The sequence below is a fragment of the Cervus canadensis genome, chromosome 12, assembly GCF_019320065.1.
Source record: "Cervus canadensis isolate Bull #8, Minnesota chromosome 12, ASM1932006v1, whole genome shotgun sequence".
Lineage (NCBI taxonomy): Eukaryota > Metazoa > Chordata > Mammalia > Artiodactyla > Cervidae > Cervus > Cervus canadensis.
The window spans coordinates 61,440,924-61,462,047 of NC_057397.1; the positions used below are offsets into that span (position 1 = coordinate 61,440,924).

The following is a 21,124-nucleotide window of genomic DNA, read 5'->3' on the forward strand; positions in this document are numbered from 1 at the left end:
AGACTAGACGAGAATATCTAGTAAAGCTATACATGTGAAGAAGAAAGTATATAGAGAAAAGAGCCCAAAAAAGATATTCAAAAAAAGCTGCCATTATTCACAGAAAATGAATCAAGGCAAGTGGTTATTCCTGAAGTTAAGAAAGAATTTCAAAAACCAATCAACGAATATCAAGGGTTAAAAGTTTTCCACTGGATTTCCATGTAACAGGTTTATTCTGTTAACTGAGTAAGCTGAAAGAAATGTTAGCATTTTTATATGACAAGCATTTAAATAAGAAAGTTATAATTTATGAAGCAAGTTACTTAAAAACATAGTGCATAGAATATAGTATGCACTCAATAAATATTTACTCTATGAAGGAAGGAGGGAAAGAAGCTAGGAAAGAAAGGAGAAAGGGAGGGAAGGATGGACAGAGATGGATAAATGAATAAAAATGGGTTGGTCCTAAGCAACGAGCAGACTAAAGACTTATTTCAGGTAAGGTAGATTTACTTGTTAAACAAGTTATTTACTGACATAAATATATACTAGATGTTATTCAGGAGACCCCAGTTCGATTCCTGGGTCAGGAAGATCCACTGGAGAAGGAATAGGCTAACCACTCCAGTATTCTTGGGCTTCCCTTATGGCTCAGCTGGTAAAGAATCTGCCTGCAATGCAGGAGACCTGGGTTTGATCCCTGGGTTGGGAAGATCCCCTGGAGAAGGGAAAGGCTACCCACTCCAGTATTCTGGCCTGGAGAATTCCATGGACTGTATAGTCTGTGGGGTCTCAAAGAGTCGGAAATGGCTAATCAACTTTAAATGTAAAATTAGATGTTATTCAAGGACCAAGGGAGAGGGCAGTGAACAATACAGCCTCACTATTCCCATGGAGTTTGCACTGTAGCTGTGGAAAGAAGGATAATAAAATAATAATTTAATGAAATACAGTATTTTGATAGTTGTAGATGTTCTGAAAACAATTAAGCAGGAAAATAGAACAGAGTGCTGCCACTTTAAGATAGGATAGTCCAGAAAAGCCACTCAGATAAAATGACATTCCACAGAGACAAAAGGCGTGAAGTTACTTAAGAAAAAAAATATTCCAGAAGGTGAATACTAAGTATAAAGGTCCTGCATCAGGAAACTATTTGGATGGGAAGTGGCCAATGCTTTCATTAAAGTAATGAAGAGGCTGTATACTGGGTAGGGAAAATAATCAGATAACCTTGAGAAAAGCATGAAAGTGAAAGTGTTAGGAACTCAGTCTTGTTGGACTCTCTGTGACCCCATAGACTGTAGCCCGCCAGGCTACTCTGTCCGTGGAATTCTCCAGGCAAAAATACTGGAGTGGGTTGCCTTGCCCTTCTCCAGGGGATCTTCCCAATCCAGGGATTAAGCCCAGGTCTCTGGCATTGCAAGCAGACTCTTTTAACATCTGAGCCAGGAGGGAAAGTGGTCTCCAACAGCTTTTATAGGGAGTGGAAAGGCATTAAAGGAATCATTAAAAGTTTACAAAGTTATCAATGAGGGCTAGAAGTCATCAAAAAAAAAGATGACACCAAACACCAAACACACTGTCAAGAACTTCAGTAAAGAAGCTCAAATGTCAAACAGCTGGAACAATCCAAGGCTACATTCCTTCCAAGAAACTGAGAATCCACAGCATCCAAAATACATGAACAACTCAACTCTATCATAAAAACAATCTGATTAAAAAAATGGGCAGAGTACCTGCACAGACGTTTTTCCAAAGGAGACATACAGATGGCCAACAGACACAGGAAAAGATGCTCAACAAAACTAACCACTAGGGAAACGCAAATCAAAACCACAATGAGATGACATCTCACACCTGTCAGAACGGCTGTTATCAAAAGACGATAAATAACAAGTGTTGGGGAGGATGCAGACAAAAGGGCACCCTTTGTGCACTGTTGATGAGAACGTAAATTGGTACAAACATTATGGAAAAAAGTATGAAAGCTTCTCAAAAAATTAAAAACGGAACTACCACACCATTTAGCTATTCCACTTCAGGGTATTGATCCAATGAAAACAATAAGACCACTAGAAAATGGTATGTGTACCACAATGTTCAGAGGAGCATTATTCACAATATCCAATATATAGAAGAAAGCTCACTGTCTATCATTAGATGAATAAAGAAAACGTGATATTCGAGGAGGCTATCAAACAGGATGGAAGAGTGAAGGACACTGAACTCACCTTCCCCAACAAACATCAAAAAAACATCTACACGTGGAGCAGCTCTAACTGAAAACAAACTGGAGACTGGCAAAGAACAGCAGTTAATTACAGAACAATGAATATAAAACTATACGACTGGGTTACGACACATAGAGACATAATATATATATGAACAGAAAGGAACAGAGAACAGAACTATGTTCAAATAATTATCTTATAATTGAGCAGAATTAAGTTAAAATATATCTGAGGTTGAGTGTGATAAATTCAAATGCACAGAATAATTCTTATATCCATCATTATCTAACACATAATAAAAAAAAATCAATGGAGGAAATGAAATAGTATACTGTAATACGGTTTGGGTACACTCCGGGAGTTGGTGATGGACAGGGAGGCCTGGCGTGCTGCTATTCATGGGGTCGCAAAGAGTCGGACACGACTGGGGGACTGAACTGAACTGAACTGAATACATTTCAAACAAAGAAGGTATAAAAAACAAACAGAGGAAAAAAATACAAGAGAAATGATTAACAAACAGCAAATGACCAACTTAATTAAAATACATCATTACATGAAATATAGATGGTCAAACCATCCCATTTAAAAATAAGAGATTGTCAGACTGCACAAAAAATCAAAATCTAACTAAATTCTATTTAAAAGGAAAACACACTGCATTCAAAAATTAAAAGTTTTTTGACTAAAAAAATCGTTCACCAATTCTACATGGCATCACAAATATTTTAAAAAAATGGTGCCAATCCTCCTCAAAGAAAATAAATTTCAGACACATAGGCAGAGAAACAACTTCCCAGCTAATTCTATGAGACCAGTATTAGTGAAGTGAGGTTGCTCACTCGTGTCCGACTCTTTGCAACCCCTTGGACTGTAGCCCACCAGGCTCCTCCATCCATGGGATTTTCCAGGCAAGGAAGAGTACTGGAGTGGGTTGCCATTCCCTTCTCCAGGGGATCTTCCCAACCCAGGGATCGAACCTGGGTCTCCTGCATTGTAGGCAGACGCTTTACTGTCTCTCAACCGGTAAAGAATCTGCCTGAGATGCGGGAGACCTGGGTTCAATCCCTGGGTTGGGAAAATCCCCTGGAGAAGGGAAAGGCTACCCACTCCAGTATTCTGGTCTGGAGAAATCCATGGACTATACAGTCCATGGGGTGGCAAAGAGTCAGACACAACTGAGTGACTTTCATTTCACTGTGTGTCAATGAGACCAGTATTACCCTGATATAAAAACCAAAGACACTGATAGAAATCCTTTGTGTATTGTAGACTAAAATCCTTTGTGACTATAGATAAAAAAAAAAATTAAAAGGCAAACTATGTTTGGCATCATATGAAGAGATGACACACCATAACCCCATGGTCTATATTCTGAAATACAAGATTAGTTTAATCAATTAGTTATGTAAAACTGATTAATGAAATATATCACATTATAGCATAAAGTGGGGGCAAAAGACACATCATCTCACTAGATTCATAAAAATATTTGATAAAACTTGAACTACCTCATGATAAAGTCTCAATAAACTGAGAAGAAAATGATTCTTCTCAACATAAGGAAGGGCATCTATGAAATCCACAGCTAGAGACTTTCCTGGCAGCCCAGTGGTTGCTGAGACTCAGAGCTCCCAATGCAGGGGTCCAGGTTCGATCCCCGGTCAAGGAACTAGATGCCATATGCCACAACTATAGATCCCATGTGCCTCAAGAAAGACTGAAGATACTGCGTGCCGCAACTAATCCCTGGAGTAACCAAATAAATAAATAAATCATCTTAAAAGATTCACAGCTACCATTGTACTTAATGGTGAAAGTCTAAAGTCTAAACTCTCTTACTTTTAATAGATTAAAAATGTTAAGTTCATACATAATGCTCATGATAAAACAGTAAAAGAAAAAACATGACTGAATATTTTTCTCAGGCATTATTATCTGAATTGTATAATAAATATAATAATTGTTTGTTTGTTCAATCGCCAAGTCACGTCTAACTCTTTGTGACCCCATAGACTGTAGTACTCGTCTTCCCTCTTCTTCACCATCTCCCGGAGTTTGCCCAAGTTCATGTCCACTGAATCTGTGATGCCATCCAACCATCTCATCCGCTGTCACCCTCTTCTCCTTCTTCCTTCAGACTTCCTAAGCATCAAAGCCTCTTCCAATGAGTTGTCTGTTCTTATCAGGTAGCCAAACTATTGGAGCATAAGCTTAAGCATTAGTCCTTCCAATTAGCATTCAGGATTTTCCTTTAAGATTGACTGGTTTGATCATCTTACTGTTCAAGGGTATCTCAAGACTTTTCTTAAGCACCAGAGTTCGAAAGCATCAATTCTTCGGCACTCTGCCTTCTTGATGGTCCAGCTCTCACATCCATACATGACTACTGGAAAAATTATAGCCTTGACTATCTGGACCTTTGTTGGCAAAGTGACATCTTCTCTTTTTAACATACTGTGTAGGTTTGTCATAGCTTTCCTGTGAAGAAGCAATCATATTCTAATTTCATAGCTGCAGTCACCATCTGCAGTGATTTTAGAATCCAAGAAGAGGAAATCTGTCACTGTTTCCATCTTTTCCCCTTCTATTTTCAATGAAGTGATGGGACTGGATGCTATGATCTTAGTGTGTTTTTATTTTTTTTAAATATTGAGTTTTAGATGGGGAAACAGTGGAAACAGTGTCAGATTTTATTTTTTGGGACTCCAAAATCACTGCAGATGGTGACTGCAGCCATGAAATTAAAAGATGCTTACTCCTTGGAAGGAAAGTTATGACCAACCTAGACAGCATATTAAAAAGCAGAGACATTACTCTGCCAACAAAGGCCATCTAATCAAGGCTATGGTTTTTCCAGTGGTCATGTATGGATGTGAGAGTTGGACTGTGAAGAAAACTGAGCGCTGAAGAAATTGATGCTTTTGAACTATGGTGTTGGAGAAGACCCTTGAGAGTCCCTCCGAATGCAAGGAGATCCAACTCGTTCATCCTAAAGGAGATCAGTCCTGGGTGTTCATTGGAAGGACTGATGTTGAAGCTGAAACCTTAGTACTTTGGCCACCTCATGCAAACAGTTGACTCTGGAAAAGACCCTGATGCTGGGAGGGATTGGCGGCAGGAAGAGAAGGGGATGACAGAAGATGAGATGGCTGGATGGCATCACCAACTCGATGGACATGAGTTTGAGTAAACTCCGGGAGCTGGTGATGGACAGGGAGGCCTGGTGTGCTGCGATTCATGGGGTCACAAAGAGTCGGACACTACTGAGTGACTGAACTGAACTCAACTGAAGGCTGTAAATTATACAGTTTATTTTTAAAAGGTGAGCAGGATATTAGATCTGCCACACTGGCTTTAGTTTTTAAAATAAATATTTGTGCGGGTGGAATGCAAAATTGATTAACAGCAAATAAAGTAAGGTTTCTTGTCTGGCCTTTAAAAGTCACAGAATCCACAGGTTAACAAATGATTGCACAGGATGAATGTGAGTTATTGATGAATGTGAGCTACTGAGAAGAGAACAATGTCTGTAGCAATTATATTAAATATGTTTAGGCAGTCAACAGCTTAACTTTGTTTGTTATACCTATAGGATGCCTTCCAAGAAATTTATTTAAAAACAACATCCTCAAGAACAAATCTATAGCTCTTTTCTGGGCTTTCTCTTTTCCCCAGACCATCTCACTTACGTAAGGTTTAAGAATTAAAAAACTATTGCAATGGTATATCACCATCTTTCAGAATAAGTAAAATTATAATAAACTATGATATTTTTAAAACATCTATATTGTAACAATATGTACGAACCACTGAGGTGACCAGAATTACACAGAAAAATAGCTCTCATGTTTTCCATGGTTGTTCAACAATTTTCTTCTCAGTTTTTATTAAAACTCACTAAATTCAACAATGCAGAGTTTTAATTTATAAATGATCTCAATATTCCAAGTCTGTCAAAATATTTTATTAAAGTCACAGGCAACTCTTTCAAAGAAGGAAACACAAACTTCTGCTAGGCACAGGGTAGAAACCCATCTGCTCAGAGGTGTGAGCTGGATGTAGCAAATTACATCTGCAAGCCTCACTGCAAATGCTCTCTAATGAAACCCAAGATGTTGATTTTGACCCAAACACCATACACAGATTGGATCTGGCTATATTAGCAGTCATCTCTCCCTTCCATGGCAATTGAAATCAGATGACACATTTCAACAAACAGTTCCTCATTCTGAACTTTAGAAATCTAAGTTCAGTTCAGAAGAAGGCTCAGATCTATATAATGACAACACTTTTGTTCATTCTATTGATCATCTTTTACTGTAAAGCTAAAGGATTTTTTTTCATTATGTTCATATGATCATTATGTTTGCATGATCTAGTCTATCATTAATGACTAGATCACTGTATTTTGAATCTAAACATTAGTTTCTTTTTTTTTTTTTTAATCTAAACACTAGCTTCAAAAATCAAATTTTTAACGGAAATTTAGCACTCCAGAATGATAACCAAGGAACACTAAAGACAAAGAGCAAGAGAACAATAACTTTGCAGGAGTTACAAGTTAAAAAAAAAAAGATTAAGAAATGAAAGTTCTTCTTAATGATGAACTTATGAGACCATGGTCTTCATAACCATTAGTCAAATGGTGATGAAATATCGAAATTTTAACTAAATATCCAAAGTTGCTTTCTACAGTGGGATATAGGCAATGAATCAATGTTTCATTTTTGCTTAAATTATCCTGATTTGGTTTCTGTTGTTTACAACCAAAGAATATCAAGGTATACATAAACCTTCTCTCTCTCTCTCAAATATTTTCTAAAAGACACTATAAATTTGTTCTAATGGTTTTTCACTTTCTATTTAGTCCTTAGGGCACTATCACCTGACTTGCAGGGGAAGATAAGAAAACTGGGGGCAAGGAGATTAGATACTGCAGCTAGCTATGATAGTTGTATAAAAACATGACTGTCTAAACCAGAATGGTGGTGCTAGGAATGGATAAAATGGGAAAGAATAGAGACATATTTGAGATCAACAAAAAATTGGCTAAACTTTGTGACTGTATTAATTATAGATAGTGAAAGAGAAGTTAAGTATGTAGAATGACTCCATGGTTCTTAGCCTGGATATCTATGTAGAAGTTTCTATGGTTAATATTATGATTACAAATAAAAAGATTTAGTTTGGGGTGTGGAAGATGGGAATGATGAATTTCGCTTGGCACATACTGTGAGTGTTTGTGGGACATTCAAGTAAATTTATCTAATAAGCCATTGCATATTTAGGTCTAGAGCTCAAAAGAGGAATCATTGTTAGAGATGTATAATGTGATAGCAGGGAGAATGATGAAAAAAGATGTGATCACCTGAAGTCACTTATATAGAGACAAATGTATAATCCATATAGAAAAAGGGGGAGAACACTAAAAAGGACTGAAAAGGAAAAAGAAGACTGGAATTCTCCAGGCAAGAATACTGGAGTGGGTTGCCAGGTCTTCCTCCAGGGGATCTTCCCACCCCAGGGATCAAACCATGTCTACCACATTGCAGGCGGATTCTTTACCTCCTGAGCTGCCAGGGAATCCCCAGACCCTCACTCACCAAACCCACTGCCTACATTTATCAAAAAAACATTTACTAAACAAAAATGCTATAGTCAGTCGCTCAGTTGTGTCCGACTCTTTGCGACCCCATGGGCTGTAGCCTGCCAGGCTCCGCTGTCCATGGGGATTCTCCAGGCTATACCAGAGTGGGCTGCCGTGCCCTTCTTCAGGGGCTCTTCCCGACCCAGGGATGGAACCCAGGTCTCCCTCATCGCAGGCGGATACTTTACTGTCTGAGCCACCCGGGAAGCCCGAACAAAAATGAACATAAAACAACAGTAACAGAGATGGAGGCTAGAAAGGAATATATTTGGAGGGTGGTATGTAGATTTAGACACATTCCGTATGTGGTTGAACATGAATGACTGAAAATATTTATCTACATTCTGAAACCAGGAAAATGACAGTGAAAGGGGAAAAAAGCATTATAAATCAAAATGAAGATGAGAACAGAAGGCAAAACAGCAGATGTGCAACATCGATATTTTTTTTAAACTTGTAAATATAGCAAGTGACTGAGGCACAGAGAAATAAACTATAAAGGTTAAATCTGACTCATGACATCCATCATTCATTCAACAGGTTCCAATATTTAAATATGTTGGAAGAAAGACAATGCAAAGTGACACTGAAACCAGGACTAGTTGAAAGCTGAAAATGAACAGACCTCCAGATTCTTTCTAAATCTATGCACAGATACAAAGATACAAAGTAAAGTACTCTTTATACATATGCATCAAAGGGTTCTGTGCAAATATTTTACAGACAACTTTTAAAATGAAAAGAACATATCTGTGGTCTTTCATAAGAAGTTAGTATCTATAATTTTCTAATGTCTGAAAAAGTTTCAAATATCTTGAAATAATCTCCTTTCTTCAGGGTAGGTTTGGCCAATGCAATAACCAGGTGGTTAAAAAATTGTTTCTACTTTAGGTTTCAATGTTGATTATGTAGTCACTCTGTAGTCTCCTAGGGAGTATGAAAAATAGACTTTAGAAGTTTCTATTTGATTCTAGTTCTCTCCATTTGGTAAATGATTTTTTTTTAAGTTGAAAATAAACTAAGATTCGAGAAAAAAAAATTACAGAATATAAAAACATCATATGTTTTAAAAAGGGAGATTTCTGTAGTTCTTAACTCATTCATAATATGTTGGAAAAACAAGATAAGAATAAAACAATTTATCAAATAAAAAGGACAAACAGTTGAAGTTGGCAGGAGTGTTATAGAAATAAGAAGAATATTAAATGAGTATTGAAGAGATACCAAATAATACGGTAGTGTATATATATTACTCCATTCATAAAATCCATTGGGTGGGGGGTGGCTATAATATTGTCATAACATCTTTAAATTGCTGGGGGATTCTATTTCCAGAACCAATGGCAGATTTAGTGCCCTGAATGACTTTTGCACTAAAAACAAATGAAAATCAATGTATTTATAAAATGTTTCTATGCAACACATACCATGATTAAAACTTATATCTGTTAACACACAAACACACACCAGCACACACACTCCATAAAATCATTAATAAGCTTCTCCCAATAGTAAAGATTATTAAGGCCTGGAAATAGAACAAGCCAGAAATTAAGAGATAAGCAAAACAAATAGCCTGAGGCATTTCTAAACAGGTAAAATTTGAACATTCACACTAAGGCAGATTAAAGACAAAGCCCTAGACCAATTTGCAGTGTAGAACTTAACAGGACACAAGGCTTGCATGCAAATGGCTATGATGATAATGTTAGGCTAAACCATAAATGAAACTGTCCCATTTTTCCCATTAATTTATGATTTTAGGTATCAAAATATAGGTTAAATCTGAAGAAAAAGAGGTTCTCAGGGGACTAGAGAAGATCATTGGTAATATTTTTATCTTGATTCAGATGTAGGCAACATGAGTAGCTTTAGTATAAAATGTACCAAGCTGTGTACTAAGAATTGTACAGTTTTCTATATGATACATTTCAATTCTAGAAAAGCTTATTAAAATTCAATGAACAACTTTAACAGCATATCAGACACAACTTTGAAAAATTAATAAAATGAAGGATCAGACTAAAGAAATTACTGAGAATGCAGGTCATCAAGTCAAAGAGAAAAAACATAGAAGTACAAAAAAGAGACAAGAATGATGCAGTAATAAAAAGTGAAAATTCTAAAATATATTTGAGAAAAAAAAAGACACAGGTAATATCTGAAGAGATCATGCCAGAAAACTTGGAGAAAAAAGACACTGATATAAAAACTTTAAAACACAAAGATTTTTAAAATTCTTAACGTTGCCAGAGAGGAAGGACAAAATATCTTCAAAGAAATATAAACTGCAAGTGGATCTCTCAATAGGACAATGAAAAGCAAAAGAATCAGCACAACAGTATATTTTTAATTGGTGGCGGTTTAGTTTCTAAGTCGTGTCCGACTCTTGCAACCCCATGGACAGTAGCCCGCCAGGCTACTCTGTCCATGGGATTCTCCCGGCAAGAACACTGGAGTGGGTTGCCATTTCCTTCTCCAGGAAATCTTCCTGACTCAGGAATCGAACCCGGGTCTCCTGCACTGCAGGCAGATTCTTTACCAACTGAGCTACAAGCAAAGACTCTATCTTTAATAGGCCAAACTAAAATAACAAGAAATTATATACCTAGCAATATATCTGGATATATAAATTATATATCTAGTGAAATAAAAAAATATTCAAACAAATAAAATTCAGTTTGCTAACCACATATCATCACAAAAAGGCAAAAGGAAAACGACCTGCGATAGGATACAGGACTGAACTGTAAGAAGGACCATCTAGAAAGGCACTAGTGTAAGAGTCAGCAAACATGGCCCATGACCGAATCTGACCATCAGATTTTGTAAATAAAGCTTCACAGATACAGAGTTATGTCAATTCATTGACTTATTGTCTATGGCCAAAGGAGGGTTCAGAAGTGGCAACAAGACCAGTAAACAGATAAAGTTGAAAACATTTACTATCTGGCTCTTTAATAAATGATTCCCTGGTGGTACAGACAGTAAAGAACCTGCCTGCAATGCAGAAAGCCCAGGTTCAACCCCTGGGTCGGGAAAATGCCCCAGAGAACGGAATGGCTATCCACTCCAGTATTCTTGCCTGGAGAATTCCATGAACAGAGGAGACTGGGTGGTTACAGTCCAAGGGGTTGCAGAGAATCGGACACAACTGAGCGACTAACACTTTTCTTCACTAAATAAATGTTCCAAACCCTGTCCTGATTATATACTCACAATAAATACAAGCAACTATTCTTTACGTGATAGCCTATTAATCCAGATAGGATGAATGAATTAAAGCATTTTCAGACCTGTGTGATGTTCAGGAGCACAGTAAACAGCTTGATTTAATGCATAATTTAATAAATTAAATATGCAACTTAAGATTTCTAGACCTTGAGTTGACTTTAATCAAAGAGTGCTAATTTCTAATATTAAAAAAAGAAAAAGAATAGTTAAGGGATAATTTCCAATACAGCAGGGGATAAAGGAATTACAATTAATGTATATAATAGTATAAAGGAAACAAATTTTTATTTACATAATTAAATTCAAACAATTAATTAAGATAATGAAAAGACTGGGAGGATGGGAGAAAATATTTGCAAGTCACATATCTATTAAGGGTCTGATATCAGAATATATAAAGAACTCTTATAACTCAACAATAAAGAGAAAAATAACTCAACTAAAAAGTTGGCAAAGAATTTGAATATAAGAAGAAAATACAAAACAAGATCTACAAATGGCCAATAAGCACATGAAAAGATACTCAACATCATCAGACATTAGGGACAAGAAAATAAAAACTACAAGATAGCACTTCACAGCAACTGGGATGGCTAGAATCAACAAGACAGTAACAACAGAACAGTAATAAGTGGTGACACAGATATGGATAAACTAATGTTATATATCAACTGTACTTCAATATAAAAAATTAGAACCTCCATTCTCTGACGTGGGATTGCAAAATGGAACAGACAGTTTGATAAATAGCCTGTCAGCTTCAAAGATAAGGACAGAGTTACCAAATGACCCAACAATTCTACTACATGCAGCTAAAAGAAATGATGCTGAAGCTGAAACTCCAATACCGTGGCCAATTGATGCAAAGAACTGACTCACTGGAAAAGACCCTGATGCTGGGAAAGATTGAAGGCAGGAGGAGAAGGGGATGACAGAGGATAAGACGGTTGGATGCCATCATGGACTTGATGGACATGAGTTTGAGCAAGCTCCGGGAGTTGGTAATGGATAGGAAAGCATGGCGTGCTGCAGTCCATGGGGTTGCAAACAGCTGGACACAACTTAGCGACTGAACTGAATAGAAATTTAAAACGTATGTCCATGCAAAACATGTACAAGAATGATCATAGCAGTATTATGTATAATCACTAAAAAGCAGAAACAACACAAATGTCCATCAAATAATCAATGAATTAATGTGGTATATTCATAAAATGAACTTTTATTCAGCTATAAAAAGGAATGAAGACTTACATACTACAACAGGAATCAACCTTGAAATTTATGGTAAGTCAAAAAAGCCAGTCAGAAAAGACCACAAGTTTTTTTTACTCCAATCACAAAATGTCTGAAACAAGCAAATTCATAGAAAGACAGTTCCTAGGGGACTTGGGGGATGGGAGTAGAGGACTAAGTGCTAATGATGTACGAATTATTTTTATAGTGATAAGACTATTCTAAAACTAGATGGTGATGGTTGCATAAGAACGGTAAATACACTAAAAATCATCTAATTATATACTTTAAAAGGAGGAATTTTACAATATGTAAATTTTAGCAATGAGTTTGAACAAAAATCAAGGTACAAATCAATTTTTAAAAAATCATTCCACAATATTGTAAAGTAATTAGCCTCCAACTAATAAAAATAAATTAAAGAAAAAAAAATCATTCCAGAGTTAATTTTTTTTTTTAAAAGAGGACGCACTCCCCAGCTTACTTTATGAGGCTAGCATATAACACCTATTGTGATAATAAGGAATTTCCTGTAACCAAAAATGAATAGCAAATAACAGCTATCCCAATATGCTAGAGAAAGAATCAAGACAAAGAGCACTTTAGAAGAATTCTTAAGTTCCTTCTAACTACTAGAATTCTATGATTTTATAATAATAGTATTCATGTCATTAAGTACCAACCTTAATTTCTGGATAAAATCATGCTTACATAAACCTAACAAAACTATATTTCACTGGAAATCACAACAGAGAAAGGGAGACAGAAATCAACATTAAGTCAAAGTAAAAAACTTGAAGACTTTACTAACTTTTCAATAACAGTATGTGTGGTAATCTGAACAATATCAGGATTCAGACACTTACATCCTAATAATATGAACAAGGTGTTGACCTATTTAGCACTGTCAAAAATTTGAGGCTTGTTATTAAAATATAGATTCACAGTATTGACTTTGTGACTCAAAACTTTTCCAGATTCACATAGTTCGAAATGAATGCACCCAAGTTCAAAAGGGTATGAACCTGCAACTGAAAACACTCCAACATCAGCAATCAAGTCTTTATTAAAGAGCCATGGCTCCAATCATCACACAACTATCTACTTTATTTAAATAAATGAGTGATATAGAAATATATCAAGCTTGATGTAAATGGTGTAAATCATAAATACATAAACGATTCATGTATTTATGGTACATAAATATGATAATTAAGTCAAGTGGCTTAAATTAAAACCAACCTACTTATAATTCTTAGTTCAGCTTAATGCAAACATCCGAAACCAACTTTCTTCTCAAGTTAATTTTATCTGTGCTTAGCATTTCAGTGATTATACTGTATGCCCTATAATCTTTGGCAGATAGTCTCTGTCTATATATATATGTATGTAGTCTTCATCTATATATAATAAAAGGTGTGGCTATGAAAAAACAACATCACTTAGTTCATTTACTTTGTACAACTGTCTTTTTAGAACTACTTTGTATATCACTTAGTTCATTTCCATTAAGTTCTTTCAATGAGAAGACTGATTTAGAGATGCACTGGCATAATTAAAAAAAAAAAACAATGGTGAAAACTAAAAATATCAGTATAAAATATAATAACCATAGGAAGACTTTAACATAAAAATGTACCTTCTTCAAGGATGGGTCGTGGGATGACAAACGGAATCTCCTGGAGAGGGTCCATATACTTGTGGCCAGCACTAACAATCTTTATTTGAGGCAAACAGAGGACAAGCGTTCCTGGCATGCTGGTTTGTCCATGGTACCAACTTCTTACTGTTCCAGGAATGTCACCAGATACAATTGTACTAGGAGAAGGCAAACTATCATTTGGGATAAACACACAACAAGACTGTATTTCAAGCTAGAAAAGAAAAACAGAACCAAAATATTTGGATCAGATTAAATTTGAGAATAAACAAATCTCAATCACCTAATATCTTTAACAGAATACACAGGCAAGCCCAAAAAAGAAAATGTCCCATACTTATGTCTTTATGAGTTTATTTTACTAAAGAATACAACAAACACTGGAAAAGGTATTGTTTCTTGCTATAAATTTGATCAAAAGAGCACAGCGACATGAAATGAAAACATAGCTGCTTTTCCACAGTTCTTTCCAAGAAACATGATTGAGTTAGAAAATGTGCTGGCAAAAAAAAGTGAGAAAATCCTCCTTTTTTTGCAGTTCATTACATTTTGTTAACACCAGCTAAGGCCTTAGAGTTGACTAGCATTTTATTGCTCTTACTTTAAAAAATAAAAAAACCACATATGTCTACTTCTATGTGAATTTGTCCCTTTGTCTTTTATTTTACAGACAGAAATTTAAGAAAAAATACTTAAAATGCTCAGATTCTATCTCTAGATAAACATTAAAGGAGAACACGTTAGTAACATATAGTAATGAAGAAAATTCAGGAGACTTAAAAATCAGAGCGCTAGTCCTTACTTTTATCATATGTTGATTTATTACCTAAATTGTGATTTCATGTAAAATATTTATGCTTCCTTATCCCCAGTGTACATACTTAGGTTGCCAGCCCATAACAGAGTTAAAGTAAGACTAAGCAAGACCAAATAAAAAACTGAATACATCATGAGTACTTAATTCAAAAGCTATATTTAAGTTAAAGCCTATTAGTCTAAGCTGACTCTATTACAAGGTAATATTCTGTACCTGGCTAGTAAACTGCCCAAAATGCCTGGCATACTTGAATTAGTTTTAATAAAATACAAAATATAACCTGCTAATATTTTATAAAATAACTGGCATACAAAGCTATTACCTGAATTTATTATCTAATAAAAACCAAAATTTGTTTGCTTGATAAATGTTTAGATAGTCTAGCAAGTTAAAATAACAAAGAAACCATATTTTACAAAAGATAACTAAGACTACAGTCATATATGTACTCTTGGGGTTAATATATTCCTTAGTGAGAGCATGGTATGTAACAAGTCTGGAATTCCTTGGTATGATAAATAATTTGCCAGTCTTATATGTGCACTTACTCATTTTTCCTTCAGTATTTCTGTGCATGGATAAACCAATGAATTCAGTGAAGAAAAATATAAGTAAAAATTTACAAAAATAAGTACATTGGTTCATACTAGTATGAAAATTTTTAGTTCTAGAATTTAATCTTGTAGATTAGATGATTTAAAAATATATATGTTAAGTAGTTCTTCACTGACTTAAGATCACAACATTTCTAACTTCTGAAATAGAAGTGCATACTGTCTCAAATATGTTACATTTTGTTTCAAATGTATAACATAATTCATTAGTGACGCTAAACTGCACAAGTTAGAGTGGCGCACTGACAGCATATTCTCCTATGTTAACTATGGTTATAAGCTCGAATAATGACGGGTCAGTATTTAACATTTTATTTTAGATACTGAAGCTATGTTGACAAATGCTGTCAACAATGTGAGGTAATAAGTTTAATATGTCACTGTATACAAATTTATACATAGATGTCTTGAGAAACAAATTTACATTGTGCTAATTCAGAAATAAATTAATCAAATCAAAACAACCTGAGCAATACAAACAAAATCAACAGTATATTAACCTGATACACAAAACAACATTAAAAAATAAAATTTCCAAAAAATGATGTATGTTGCAGGGATTCTTTTAATGATAAGAACTAAAACATATAATCCAAAGAGCTCAAACCTGTTATAATGTTACATCTATTATATATACTAAAGCTAACACATAAATCTTTTTACACTTTTAAAATAACTATTAAACTGTATGTCTAAAATTTTGGTTTTAATGTAAAATGTTGAATGATTTATGTAAGTGAATATAAATCTGCAGCAGTAAATTTTGCATTAATGTAAGGATCTGACAATCCAAGGGAAAGAAAATGAAGTAATCTGCCAGTAAGAAGTCCTCAAACCGGGGGTCAGATCATGTTCATGGAAACCATCTGGTTGGGACCCTCTGAGCCACACCAAACACAAATGATCTTTTAAAAAAATATCCTATTCATTAATGCATCACAGCTGCACTGAGTGTTACTTCATTTTTCCATGGCAACATCCTTTCTGTTTCAAGGATCTTATTTCAGTTTTGGTAGCAACATGTTCTTTTGCCAATATTGAACACATTCATGTGTTAAAGTGAAGGGATTATTACAAATTCTTGAAGTAGAACCACCTCTATTTTGATTCCTATTAGGTCAAGGGCTACATAGCTAAGTATCATATCCTGAGGATAAACCACTAAAGTAAAAATTATTTGGTATTATTTCAATAACTGAAATGATTATCATGCAATTTTTCTAAAGTTCCAAGCTCTGTTTTTTCCTGAAATTTCAAGTGCTGCTTAAAAAGATATATGCCATTGTGTACCCCCCATCCTCTATAAGTACAGTTTGGTAACCTTTGATTTTTCTAATTTGTGCACTCTACAACTGTGATCACAACTCAGTTAAAAAGAAGAAACTAAGACAGGTTTCATTTATGTATTAACCTAATAAGCATTTTAATTAGCAAACTGTCCATCATATACCACTAACTTTATATAAATGCTTTACAATGTTATACCATATTTTCTGCCCTTTAAAATAATGCTATTTCCCAAATGTTTTCCTTTCTTCAAAACTTGAAAATCTAGTGATAATTGTATTTAGAAAATTTATATGGAATAAAATGTTCTCTGTATGAATGTATTTACTACTCAGGACACAGTTTCAAATAAAAAATAAGAATGAAGAAACAATGCACTTTGTATTTTCATTCACTTTTTCTTTCTCTTATTCATGCCTTCTTTAACAGTCACTATTAACTGAGCTCGAAGTCAGGACTACAGAGAAAGGACATAGTTCCAGCATTTAACAAACTTGAAACAGGAGGATTTTTAAATAGTAATAGCCTTACATAATTTTCACTAGAGCATACAATCTATAATGTCAGATAATGTGCCTATTCTGTTCACGCTACAGTCTCAGTACACAGTACTGTACCTAGTATGAAAGAGGTACTAAATAATTGTTAAAGGAAGGAACACAATTATTTTTATTAGCACCAGATAATGATGTTAATTAAAAGCTGTTTAATGCATGTTGTTCATCATTTCATTTCACAGACACCTAGTAGAGTGATTAAAAAAACTGAGTTGTCAGCCAGATGGGTTCAACTCTAGCTGTGGAACCTTTGACAAGCTATTTAATCTTTTCATGACTTCAGCTTCCCCATCTGTAAATGGGGGGAAATCAGCTTTGAAATAAAGGTTAACATATTAACTGTCACCAAAATGTTTGCTAAATAAAGTCAATGAACATACACTAAATATCTCCTATATGCCAGATCTATATATTAATTCTCAAGGATTTGTAAAAGACGCTCACAATCCTTCTATTTTAAAATGCTACTGGCTTATGGTTTAGCTATTTATGCATATAAAGGCCACCAAAATAAGTAGTATTATATTTGCACTATGCAACATAAATAAACTATTGCCCAAACTATTTCCTATTCTATAAATTCACAATACATTATGACCATATTTGGAATAACCTCCTATTTAGTACAAATTTAAATATACACAGTTCAGGACATTAGCTAAAGACCTCAAAAGTACACCTTGGTTATCTTCTTTTCCACAGTGAAATGTTATAAATCTCCATACTTTTCTCAAAAATACCTGTCAAGGGAAGACAAGAAAAAAATTCCTAGACTGTAATAAGGACTTCCTCTTTCTAACAAACTATCACGCACCTGATGTCACTTTCTCAATGTCTATAAATAAAACTATAGCCTTCTACGCAAAATTTTAAGCATTAAATGTAATTCATTACTTTTAACATTAATGTGACTGACAACTGATATGTCTAACATCTACTCTTACTTAATCCTGCAGATAAGCCAGGAAGTTCACTGGACTTGAGAACATTAGATGTATCATGTGACATGATTACTACATCTCGTTATACATATATAACTTTCTGAGAGAAAAAAATTCAATTGTTCTAGCTTATCTGACTTTGACACTCATACCAAAACTCTCCCAGAATGTGGGAAATTGTCTCCTAACAGGAATAAAAGATTATTAGCAAAAGAAGGATCTTTCAAACGGAAAATAAAGTGTCCATGACACTATGCTGTTCATTGTCAGAAACTAGCCAAAACACCCAGGAAATGCCATAGGACAGCAACACAACCTTCAATTTAAAAGTCAAGAAGACTGATTTTGGCAAAAACCATGGTAATGTTCTCCTTTATTAGTGAATCGTAGGCCAGAGTACTTCTATTTTGTCAGCCGCATGCCATTGCCAATTATGTCGCTCTGGAACAAAAACGTAACAGACAGAAACTTTGCTGATGAGTGAACAGAGGAAAACTACAAAAATCAGTGAGTTTATGCTAATCTATGGTGAAAAGGCCCTCCAATCCAAGTTCATTTTAAAAACTGCTCAAGACTACATTTAGTACTATAAAACCACCTAATTATAATGAAGTATGAAATTCTTTTTCCCACTGAAAAATAAATAGGTTATCACAAATATTGTTGATGTCTTAATGCAACGTACATCTTTCTAAAATAATAAAGTACATGAACTTAGCAAATACCAACTTTGGCTCCAAAATCAACTTTCCAGAAAATCTGATTCCAAGCACATTTATTTGTTCAAACTTCCATTAAAAGAATAATCCTTTGATGACTTTAAGTTATGGTGTTTTGTTTAATCTGATGACAACTTCAGGGTTTTCTTTTTTATATTTGGCTCATAAAACGTCTTGGAGAGTGGACACAACTCTTTTAAAAACTCAATTTTAAGGCCTAGATTTTGATAACTGAATCAGAATCTAGTTTTATTCTGAAGTTTTTCAGAATATACAAGCAGTTGAAAATGTCTAAGTATATGGTATGTATAAGACAGGACTGGTCCATGGCTGATTCATGTCAGTGTATGACAAAACCCACTGCAATGTTGTGAAGTAATAGCCTCCAACTAATAAAAATAAATGAAAAAAAAAAAAAAAGACAGGACTGGGACTAGGAGTGAGGTAAGAAAGGTGCCTTGATCATTTTCAAAATAATCTACACAAACGTAAATCATTTAGTACTCCTTTAATTAAATGTTAATTTATACACAAAAAGCTTAGTCAAGAAGGAAGATCAGACTAAACTGTACACTTAAACATGGTTAAGAAGGTAAATGTTATACGTGTATTTAGCCAAAATCAAAAACAACACAAGAAGAAAAGAGAATCATCAGTATCTTTACTTGTAACTAATCCAGAATGACATACCAGATTCTGGTCATTGTTTGTAAAGCTAATGAAGGCACTGCATCATCACAAAACAAGCCAAAGAACTCGGAGAATCATGTGAGAACATAAGGATAGTGCGCACCTTAAACAGTACTTAACTCAACCATTTCCTACTGCAAATATGCAAACTGAACCCATAGCTAACATTTAAGAATCTGATACTGTTGACAATGGCTCCTTGAACTCTGACATTTCCTCCAACATTTCTGATCTTTCCTTTAGGGTTTTCTTCAAGGAGACTTTCTCTTCTACTGACTACTTTAGAAATGGTATTCACTTGGCCCACTGCTCTTTCAACTTAACACTTTTTTGAATTTTCCTAGTTTTAACCATCTGTAGATGATTTCTAAAATTATATTTATATGGTGCACCTCTTCCTTAAACTCAATTATGAATATTCAGCAAAAGAGATAACGATATCTCATACACATTTCAAATAAACATGTAAGGTCAAACTCTCAATTTGCCACTAACCCTGAAAGGAGGCTGCTCCTATCACATAATCGCATTGCTATCCACCCAAAGCAGAACCTGGAACACCAATTAGACTCCCTCCTTTTATTCCCCAAATGCATAAGTCACTGGTTCCTGGTGATTTTTACCTTAAGTCTCTCAGGGTTTGCTGTCTAACTTTTCTTATTGCCTACGGTTTTGAAACCACTGTTCAATATAATTTGTCCATTTCTTTTTGGTTGTTTCAAACTGCAAAATAAATCCAGTTCCTGTAACTTCATCCTGGGAAGAGGAGTATGTTTTCCAGAATATCTTACATTATGGAGCATGCATGTATCTACTTTTTGTCATTCAATCGCCCAGTCTTGGATGACGCTTTTCGACCCCATGGACTGCAACACACCAGGCCTCCCTGTCCCTCACCATCTCCCGAAACTCACCCAAGTTCATGTCCATGTATCTACTTAATGGCTTACAAATATTATAAAGATTTCTTACACTTGGAATTTTAACTGGAAGATTTTCTTAGAGCCATCAAATAATCAAGTAACCCTAATACTATCTTTCTTAGCCCCCATTACAATGACTTCTCAAAATGGGATCAAAAAAGGATACGCTAAACTAGACCCCCTTTCTACAGCACCTGAATCGCTAGATGTGACCTACTCTTTGTGAGCCCACGGACCACAGCGGGCCAGGTTCCCCGTCCACGGATTTCTCTAGGCACGAACACTGGACTGGGCTGCCACTCCCTTCTCCAGGGGACCTTCCCAACCCGGGATGAACCCGGGCCTCCTGCATTGCAGGCAGATTCTTTACTATCTGAGCCACCAGAGAAGCCACCAGTTTTCCAGTGGAGTGGATAAAAAAGAATGAGTTTTTTTTAATACAATTACTGACATCATCATGAAATAATATTTAGGACCAAATTAAACTTCAAACAGCGATACATTTTTATCACTATTATAATATGGAGAATGCTTTTATGTCATCTAATTCCAAAAATCAATAAATATTAATCTGAGATAGTAT

General features: G+C 35.0%; 1 protein-coding gene across 13 annotated transcripts in view; it reads right to left on the bottom strand.

Annotated features, from left to right (window-relative positions):
- Positions 1-21,124, bottom strand: part of VPS13B (vacuolar protein sorting 13 homolog B) — a 774,030-nt gene that overhangs the window by 399,506 nt on the left and 353,400 nt on the right. For all 13 annotated transcript variants that reach the window (XR_006272367.1, XM_043484079.1, XM_043484085.1 and 10 more), the window contains one exon: positions 13,973-14,207. Coding sequence is in view for 12 of the 13 variants with exons in the window: in XM_043484079.1 (XP_043340014.1) it covers positions 13,973-14,207 (235 nt within the window). In the remaining variant the exon portion in view is untranslated. The remainder of the gene's footprint in view (positions 1-13,972; positions 14,208-21,124) is intronic.